At 38.5% G+C, this 10230-nt stretch overlaps 1 protein-coding gene across 4 annotated transcripts in view; it reads left to right on the top strand.

Moving 5' to 3' along the window:
- The first annotated feature begins 235 nt into the window (after nucleotides 1–235).
- The window catches only part of SMARCAD1 (SWI/SNF-related, matrix-associated actin-dependent regulator of chromatin, subfamily a, containing DEAD/H box 1), a 77810-nt gene continuing 67815 nt past the window's right edge, over nucleotides 236–10230 (top strand). For 2 of the 4 annotated variants that reach the window (XM_055313269.1, XM_055313266.1), the window contains exons 1-2: nucleotides 394–598; nucleotides 885–1118. In XM_055313269.1, the coding sequence (XP_055169244.1) occupies nucleotides 935–1118 (184 nt within the window). In that variant the 5' untranslated portion in view covers nucleotides 394–598; nucleotides 885–934. Of the gene's footprint in view, nucleotides 265–393; nucleotides 599–884; nucleotides 1119–10230 lie in introns of those variants that run through there. The other 2 variants (XM_055313267.1, XM_055313268.1) reach the window with 2 other exon arrangements.

Here is a 10230-nt window from a genome sequence, read left to right as displayed (position 1 = left end):
GTAGAGGCGGGTACGAGTAACCATGGCAACAGCGCGCGCCGAGGCATCTTCCGCTCGCGCGTCGCTGGGGAAGGGGAAAAAAAAAAAAAAGAAAAAAGCCTAGGCTGCGTGTTGCGTCATCACCGCGCGCTCGTTTGGGCTCTCCGTGGTGTTTTGGAAGGTCCCGGCCCGGCTACCGTCGCCCCCCCGCCAGCAATTGTTTTTTTTTTTTTTTTTTTTTTTTTTGTCTCAACCTTTGTTACACCGCATCGAGCCTGCAAGACTGTAAGTACTGAGGACAGAAAGAGGGCGAGCGAGGGAGCGTGAAGAGAGATGCCGCAGCACCCTCCCCACCGCCGAGCCCTCCCTGTGTTTGCTCGATCCTATCAGCTTCCTCTCAGCTGGGGCCGCGCCGCGTCAACTTCCGGGCGGGTGCCCGCCAGCTCGGCCTCCGCCGCTCCCCTGCTTTGGCCCCTTTGTGTCCCCGCAGTATCGAGGCGCGGGCCCTGGCACGTCCTTTCGCGAGGCGGGGAGCCCCGTAGTGCAGGGAGCCTCTCCCTGCGGGCGGGCGCGCGGCCCGCAGGGGGTTAGAGTGGGGAACGTGCCCGCGCGCGCTGGGGTAAGAGGAGGTTGCACGAGGGTCAGCGTGTGGTTCGAGGAAGGCGGGGCGGGGCGGGGAGCGGGGAGACCGAGGGGAGTAGAAAGAGCAATGGAAATTTTTAAAAGGGTGTCCCCGTCCACCTTCTCGTTACTGTGGCCTAACAATGAGGCGCAGCCGTGGTAGTCCTTCTGTGCCCCTGGCATGTTTGCGTGCTCTTCATTGCCTTGGGAATGACCTGCTAAGGCTCTGTATTTTGTCTTGTCTTCTTGGCCTCTCTCTATCTGTTTATTTATCTTTCCTGCAGACAGTTCATTTAAAAGCTCCTAGTTCCACAGGGTGGTGGTTTCTACCAGTATGAATCTTTTCAACTTGGACCGTTTTCGCTTTGAGAAAAGGAGTAAGATTGAGGAAGTGCCTGAAGCAGCCCCTCAACCCTCCCAGCCTGGCCCTTCTTCACCAATTTCTCTTAGTGCCGAAGAGGAGAATGCTGAAGTTAGCAGGGCAGGCACACCTGATTCAGATATTACTGAAAAAACAGGTGAGTTACAATGTTGCACATTGATGTAACACCAAGAGATATTTTTTTTTTTTAAAGATGAAAGGCAGAAGAGATTCTAGTATTTATTCTCGATATCATTTTGATACAGTGTCTAACACCTTACCTTTTAAAATATCATTTTGTGGCTGCCGTAGGCACCATGTACCATCAACTGAGCATCTATAGCTTCTTCAGTTGTTTTTTTTTTTTTTTAAGATTTATTTATTTATTTGTTCGTGATAGACACACACACAGGCAGAGACACAGAGAGGCAGAGACACAGGCAGAGGGAGAAGCAGGCTCCATGCACCGGGAGCCCGACGCGGGACTCGATCCCGGGTCTCCACGATCAGGTCCTGGGCCTAAGGCAGGCGCTAAACCGCTGCGCCACCCAGGGATCCCCAGCTTCTCCAGTTTTAAATGAGTCCTTGGAATATGACCCAGTGATGGAAGGTGATATCTGAATTTAGGTCATCCTTAGGTTAGAATAGTTGCGACTGAAAGAAAAACTGGGTGATTCAGTCCAATGATGTAGCCTTTGAGTCTATTATTTGGCCGGGTGTTTACATTCATTGCAGTATTTTTCCAAAAAAAATATTACTGACTTAATATGAACCAGACTTTACTTAAGGTGCCTGAAGACAACCTCTGAACAAATGAAGAGCAGATCACATTCAGATTTTGCTAGCACTTGACTTCCTGGAGACCGGTGTGCAAATGAATGAATAATTGGTATTCTTCAAGGTTGAATGAACCATTTTTACCTCTTCATCAGATTGTCACAGACAATGAGATTTGAGAGGAAGCCAAAAATTAGCATTTCCGTTTTAGTCTATGTTCTTTGAACAGTTAACAGGATATATTTGAACTCTTCTTATGTTTTAGGCACTGTTTTGAGTGCTTCACGTTCTCTCATTTAATTTGCACAGCAGTCCTGTAAGTTATCATCCACATTTTGCAGAATGAGACCCAGAGAGGTTAAGTTGTGAGGAATCTGATAGAACTGGAACTCAAATCCAAGCAGTCTAGTTCCTGAGTATAAACTTTTAGTTGTTTATATTATGCAGTTTCTAATAAAGGGTGGAAGGAATATTACAAGTTTTATGTTAACGTCTATTTTAGTGGTACCTTTTTTCCTTTTTTCAAAACTCAGTTTATCCCAAGCAGCTTTTATATCGATGTGGCCCTGACAAGATTGGTAATACATGTGTCATTATCGTTGGCATCTTATTAGCTAGTCTTCTATTTAACTGTAACAGCAGTAGTGATGGCAGACTCCCTACATGCTGTCATTTGAATAACATTTAAAAAATCATTGGCGGTAATTGGAACATGGGGGACTGATTTGATAGGTTGGATTATGTGGTAATGAGGAGTCATAATTTTGAAAGGCTTTGTATGAAAGGTTCTGAACCTGTCCAGATTCTGTGGGGAACCACTGAAGCTTAGGACTGATGGCTCTTTGTTCATTCTTTTGATAGGTGATTACTTTGCATAACATGCTGTGGTTAATGTGCAGACGTCCAGGTACTTTAATATTTTAACAATAAATATTTAAGAATCTGTTTCTTATGTAGTTAAAGAGGGCTGGGAAGGCCAATGTGTAGGCATGGGATTTTAAGTCCATAGGAGTCTGCTGCATTATTTTAGTTAAATGGAACATTGGACACATTACTGAAAATCTGAGAGTAATATTTTTTTCAGATGTAGAATAAAAAGCACTTTGTAAACTGGAACTCAGTGGAATATTTGTCAATTTTAGTAATGTGAAATTCTTTTTTTTTTTTTTTTAAGATTTTATTTATTCATGAAAGACACAGAGAGAGAGGCAGAGACACAGGCAGAGGGAGAAGCAGGCTCCATGCAGGGAGCCTGACCTGGGACTCAATCCTGGAACTCCAGGATCACGCCCTGGGCCCAAGGCAGGCGCTAAACTGCTGAGCCACCCGGGGAGTCTCAGTAATGTGAAATTCTTAATTGTCTCTTCCAATCAGAAGATCCTGCTGTACCTTTTTTTTTTCTATTTAAGGAGATTTTATTCATCTTTACTGGGATTTTTTTTCCTTTTATGTGAATTTCTCTTATAAACTGAGATTGTCTTTAGGAATCACATGGTTAGTCTTAATAACATTGGGAACTATGACTGCAAGTGGTGAGAATTCGTCCTACTAGGAATAGAGAGCTGTGCTCTAAGAAAAGATGGTTGTAGACGGTACTGTGAATTTGGGAGAATCTTGAAAACAAAGACTAGGTTTTGATTTTACATTTAGTTACTGGAGATCCATTAAAGCCTTCTCAGAAGGGTAAAATGATGAAACAGTTTTGTTAAAAAAAAAAAAAAAACTCGGTCTAGCAGTCTTCAGTACTGTACTTTGTTAGAGGGTAAGTTTTGAAGGGAGAGAATTCACTTAGGAAGTAGAAATGATGGTAGAGGTGGAGAAAAAGATGAGAAATTTCAAAGAAAGGGCAGAGTTTTACAATGAAATGTGGGAGGAATGAGAGAAATAAGAATTTTAATTTAGGTAATTGAAAAAAGTGGTAGTTTTGTACATCAGAATAGGTATAAAGTACCCATCCTAACCTATTGGGCATGCCTTTAAAAATTCAAATAAGAATTAAATGACCTGTCTCCAATTTAGCATGTTAGAGAGGACCTAAGGCAACTTAACATAGGGATGGGGAATTCTGATTGAGTGTTAGAGCTTGGGCCTGTATACAGGGCATGAAACTGAAACTGGTTCAGGATCCTGACTAGATACGGAGATTAGGGAATCATTGGTGGGATATGATTTTGACCTTACTTCCTTTATTATCATATGCCAACTTCTGCCATTGTGTAATAATGCTCTAACACTCATAGAGTGTAGGTCTAAATCAGGTCTAAATCCCCTATTTCTTAAATAGGATGGAAATTGTAAAAATTACTTGTAATGACTCTTTTAGCTTAACCCTTTTCATTTTACCAACATGAATTAAGATTTTATTTACTGCTACACTCTCAATTACTGTGCCACAACCACACTTTTTCTTAAATATGCCAAGCACAGTGCAATCTTTCCCTTTTCTTTTTCTGCCTCCAAGACCCTTCCTGCTGATATGTGCATATGACTCTTAGCTTAGTGAAATAATTACTATCTTTAGAGGGCCTTCTGATCACACTCTCTGGAATAGCAACACCCCCCCCCCCACCAGCTTTACTTTTCTGTATTTTTCTATATAGTGTTTATTAGTATTTAACGTGATGATATATATATTTGTGTCTGCCTTATTAGAATGTAAGACCCTCATGAACAGAGACTTTTCCTATTCACCATTGCTCAAAGCAGTGACTGGCATGTAGTAGGCTCTTAGTAAAAATGTGTTGAAGGAGTATTGGGTGATAAGTGGGCGATACTAGAACTTTGTACAAATTTTTAAAAATATCTTTCCTCTTTAGGATTTTGAAACCATCTAACAGCCGTCAGGCATTCTTCAGCCATGGTTGCTTGAAACTACTTTTGATGTAGGATGAACTTCCTTAATCCAGCCTTTGGATGTGAGGGCATAATTTAAATTATGGGCACCTCTCTTTCCTGGGCTTATTTTGCCCTGGTGGTATCCAGAGTTATTAATGCTTATTGCTTGCTTACATGGATTTTTTTTTTTTTTTTTTTTACTTTTTTGAAAGCATAGCAGGTTTCAAAGGAATAAAATAGCAGATGAGGGGATCCCTGGGTGGCGCAGCGGTTTGGTGCCTGCCTTTGGCCCAGGGCGCGATCCTGGAGACCCGGGATCGAATCCCACGTCGGGCTCCCGGTGCATGGAGCCTGCTTCTCCCTCTGCCTGTATCTCTGCCCCCCCCCCCCCGTGTGACTATCATAAATAAATAAAAATTAAAAAAAAATAGCAGATGAGTGAGAGAAGACAGAGCTTATTTGCTTTATGCATAAAGGATAAAAAGAGCAAAGCTTGATTCTCAAGGAACACCGGGAAGAAGGGACATGTAAATATATATAGTTAAAATAGTACAATGTAATAAAAAGTCATGGGGGAAAATATTAAGCAGTGTAGAATCACAGTCCAATTTAGAAATGATTATTCTTCCTGGAAAGGATCAGGAAAAGTCACAAGGAGATGACTTTGAGTGGACCCTAAGCAACCAATGCTTACTTGGTGAACAAGAGATGAAAATATACATTGCCTTGAAGGAGAGGTATGTCTATGGCGAGGGGAGGTTATCTGTGAAAGAGGACTGCTCTAAAGAAGTCTAGATGAAACTGAGAAGATAGAAATGTAAACTGCTGGGCTGTGATGGACCTTTATATGCTATGCCAGGAAGGATGGCCTTTTTTGGGGCACAAACTAGAGAAAATTTTAGCATGGGAAGAAGTTGATGAAGTTGTTGATGAAGTTGTTGAATTAGTTGAAGCCTAAATATAGGAAAATCATAGTAGAATAAAGGAGGCGTTTTAGTGAAGTTTTAGATTTCAGTATTTTATGGTATTTGGTGATCAGTTAGTGAATGGAGGGTTTAAAGATAACTCAGATGTTTATTGCTTAGACAGCTGGGTGGCACTGTCAACTGAAGTACATTTTGGAGAAAGATACTTAAACGTGTTGAGTTCAGTTCTGTTTCAGAATTGAGGTCTAGTAGAGGGGTTTGTAGCTGAGATGGTTGGAACCTGAGAAATCAACTTTGTGGGGGTTATCACCGTGGCAGTTAACAAATCTCCCCAAGAAAGACATAGTAAAAAAAAAAAAAATCAATGTTTGATGATGGACAAATGAAAGCAAACCAATAAAGATAATAAAGGATAACTTGAATAGTCATAGGAAACGATAGTATCCTGAAAGCTAAAGAAAGACAGTTCTAGTTTTATCGATAGGGAACAGTATCAAATACTATAGAGAAGTCTTACCAGATGACTTTCCTTTGAAATTACACGTTATTGTTGACCTTTAACAGTTTCAGTAGAAAGATAAGGAAGTGAAGACTAGTTTTTCAAGAAGGGAAAGAGAGAAACAGCTTGACAGTTAAGCAGCGTCAAAAGATGATGTTTCAGGCTTATTGAAAAGTGAGCATATTTGTTGGCCAAAGGGAAGAAGCTAGTGGAGAGGGAAAGGATGAAGGGAGGGGAGGTATCTGAAGACAGGCATTTAGGACAGTGAGAACAGGAGTAAGCTGGACTATTGATTTTTGCAAAGGAATAGAGACATGTTTTACCTGGGGAGAAAAAGTGATAAAATAAAAATGATCAATCAGTTTATTTTGAGGTTGGAATGGAGGAAGGTAATGCTTGATTAATTTCTTTCCTGAATGAAATAGATTCAGTCTCGGGGCACCTGGTTGGCTTGGATGGGGTGTCTGCCTTCGGCTCAGGTGGTGGTCCCAGGGTCCTGGGATCGAGTTCCGCATCAAAGTCTCCCTCTCCTTAAGTCTCTGCCTCTCTCTCTGTGTCTCTCATGAATAAGTAAATAAAATCTTTAAATAAATAGATTCAGTCTTCTAAAATGATTGCTGTTTCAGTGTGGTGGTCATATTGAGAGTAACAGTTATTAATAAGTTAGAATAAATTTTAAAATTATTCCAGTTAATCAAAAAGATTTCAAAAGATTTCCAGATAGCGCTGCTCTGTTATATATACAGGTTGTATGATCTTGAGTAAGACATCAGTATTTTTGGACTGGACTTCCTTTGCCTAGCTGTTCTCTGAAGTCCCTGCAAGCAGGAAAAGGTAAAAAACATCAAAGGTATGATCCTTTGAATAATGGAGCAGAATGTATCATTTTAGCATCATGATTCTGTAACCATTGGGTGATATCCAGGTTTTTTAAAGATGTGTGTGGCCCATTGGGAATCATAACTTTATCTTCAGATAGTTATTTTGGTTTCTTAATGTCTGCATGTGTTAGTTGACATGCAGTACTTGGTAGAAGGCTAAGTGCTGAATTATTATAATAGAAGACAGTACAATGTGTACTCATACTTAAGTAAAAATCTTAAGTACATTTTAAGTGTATACTTTCATCGGTGTTTCCTTTCTCTACCTTTTTATTCTTCATGCTTAGCTATTGTTTTTTTTTCTCAAAATGTATATTTAAAAAAAGATGCAATATTGTGTAATGAAGAATATTCTATAATCTTTTACTTTTGGTGTTTGTTTTCACATTTTTTTTTCCTGCCTATATATATTCCAGGTTTTTGTTTTTTTTTTTAATTTACATTATATTTATGCTATACCTTAATTTTTTTAAATGACTACAATGTCTTTTATATATATTATAATTCATGTAATTTCCTATTAATGGACATTGGTTGGGTTTTTTCTTCTTTTTTTTTTTAATTTTTATTTATTTATGATAGTCACAGAGAGAGAGAGAAAGAGAGAGGCAGAGACACAGGCAGAGGGAGAAGCAGGCTCCATGCACCGGGAGCCCGACGTGGGATTTGATCCCGGGTCTCCAGGATCGCGCCCTGGGCCAAAGGCAGGCGCCAAACCGCTGCGCCACCCAGGGATCCCTTTTTTTTTTTTTTTTTTTTTTTGCTGTCAAAAGAAGGCTGTAGTGACTATCCTTTTACACGGATATCTTAGCTTGTGTACAATCCAAAGAAAAATTCTTGGAAATGGAATTGTCAGTTTAGAGTGAATATTAGTAATATTTTAGTAATTGCTAAGCTACCATACACAGAAGTTTTACCACTTTGCACCAGACTACAGCTTGGTTTTTAGATGTCTGCTTTTTCATACTAGCCCAAAATACTGCACACCTTTTTTATCTTTACCAGGGAATTAAATTGTTTTACTTTTATTCTTTACTTTGGAGGTTAAATGTTATTGTCATAAATATATTAGCCTTCTGGACTTTTTCTGTGTTCCTTTGTTTTTCTCTTTTTCTGATAAATGATTTGTAAGTTTTTTATTTTTTTGATTCCTTGCTTGATGTTTCCCATAGAGAAATTTTACATTTTAATGAGGTCAATTTGTTTGATGGCTTCTAGGGGTTAGGTCCTGATCAGACATGTATTCCTTACTATCACATTATAAATATTTTCATTAGTATTTTATTCTAGCACATCTGTGCTAATTTTATTTTTAATTGTAAAACATACATAAAATTTACCATCTTAATTATTAAGTATACAGATCATAGGAGTGTTAGATGCATTCACATTATTGTTCAGTTAATCTTCAGAACTTTTCATCTTGCAGAAATGAAACTGTGTGCCCATTAAACACTTAACTCCTATCTCTAGCCTATGGTAACCACCATTGTACTTTCTGTCTAAATTTGACTACTCTAGGTACATCATACCTAGAAGTTGAATCATACAGGATTTGTGTTTTTGTGACTGGCTTATTTCCCTTTGCATTAAGTCTTTAAGGTTCATTCATGTTGTAGCATGTATCAGAATTTTCTTTTTAAGTCTGAAAAGCATTATATTTTATGTACATAGTGCATTTTGTTTATCCATTCATCTGTGGATGGATACTTGGGTTGCTTCTACCTTTTGGTTATTGTGACTGTTGTTGCTATGAAATAAATATCTCTTTGGGACACTGCTGTCACTTCTTTAGGTTATTTACTTGGAAATGGAGTTGATAGATCATATAAGAAATGTTTTCCATTAATACATACACCATTTTACTTTCCCACCAGCAGTACACAAGAGTTCCGGTTTCTCCACATTCTTGCTAACACTAGTTACTTTCTTTTTTGTTTTTTTGTTTTGTTTTGATAGCCAAACTAATGGATATGAGTCAGGTTTTGTGTTGATTTTTATTTTTTTTATTTTTTATTTTTATATTTTTAAAATTATTTATTTATTTATTCATGAGAGATACAGAGAGAGAGAGGCAGAAGAAGAAGCAGGCTCCATGCAGGGAGCTCGACGTGGGACTTGATCCCGGGTCTCCAGGATCAGGCCCTGGGCCGAAGGTGGCACTAAACTGCTGAGCCACCCGGGCTGCCCGATTTTTATTTTAATGTTAAATCTTACCTAGACTTTGTAAGGACTAAAGAAAGGATGATACAGTTTTCTCCTTTGCTCGTTGTTGCTTACTAGTCATTTGTTTCAGAATAGTTTTTTGATAAACCTTTTTTCTTCTATATGAATTATCAGTATAGTCTAAATTCTCATGTATATTTGCATCTAATGGGCCATTAATCTATTTCTCTAGTTTTATATTTGTTTACCCCATTATTTTAATTTTTGTAATGTTAAGGTGTATATATGATGGGTCTTAGGTTTTGAAGTGTTATTGTTTTTTTTTCCTCTTTACCTGAAAGTTCAAAGAAGTGGTTTCTATAGCTTTTTTTTTTTTCCTTTTTTAAGTTTCCAAGTGGCTAAAATTTTGCTTCAGTGTTCTTATAACATTTATTTCTAATTTTATTGTTTTATGACTAGAGAATGTAGTCTACAGTGTTTCTCCTGTGGCTGATTTACTGAAATTTTCTTTTTTTTTTTTTTTTTTAAGATTTTATTTATTTATTCATGAGAGACACAGAGAGAGGCAAAGACAGAGGCAGAGGGAGAAGCAGTCTCCATGCAGGAAGCCCGATGTAGGACTCCATCCCAGGGACTTGGGGATCATGCCCTGGGCCATAGGCAGACGCTCAACCACCCAGGTGTCCCTGAAATTTTCTTTGGCCTAATTTACCATTAATTTCTGTAAAAATTCTAAGACTGCATGGAAAGATAACATAATCTACATATAGTTTTAATTATATACAAAATAGATGTATTTTATTTGTATAATTTTTTCAGACTGAATCACTTGTGTCATAAAGTCAGTTTCTTGGATTCTGACTTTGTATATACAACTGTTTTTTTAATAGAATCGGTTGAATAGAAAGTCAGTTTCTTGGATTCTGACTTTGTATACAACTGTTTTTTTAATAGAATAGGTTGAATAGAAAATTATCAAAGTATTATTGATAGTCTGAAACTTTTATTTCAGTTATATGTGTTTAATAATATGTTTATGATCATAATTTTTTTTTTAAGATTTTATTTATTCATGAGAGAGAGAGGGAGAGAGAGAGAAGCAGAGACACAGGCAGAGGGAGAAGCAGGTTCCATGCAGGGAGCCCAACATGGGACTTGATCCTGGGACTCCAGGATCATGCCCTG

The sequence above is a fragment of the Nyctereutes procyonoides genome, unplaced genomic scaffold (assembly GCF_905146905.1).
Source record: "Nyctereutes procyonoides isolate TBG_1078 unplaced genomic scaffold, NYPRO_anot_genome, whole genome shotgun sequence".
In the NCBI taxonomy this organism is placed as follows: domain Eukaryota; kingdom Metazoa; phylum Chordata; class Mammalia; order Carnivora; family Canidae; genus Nyctereutes; species Nyctereutes procyonoides.
Note: the sequence above shows the minus strand (reverse complement) of the source record. Positions and strands in the feature narration are given on the sequence as shown.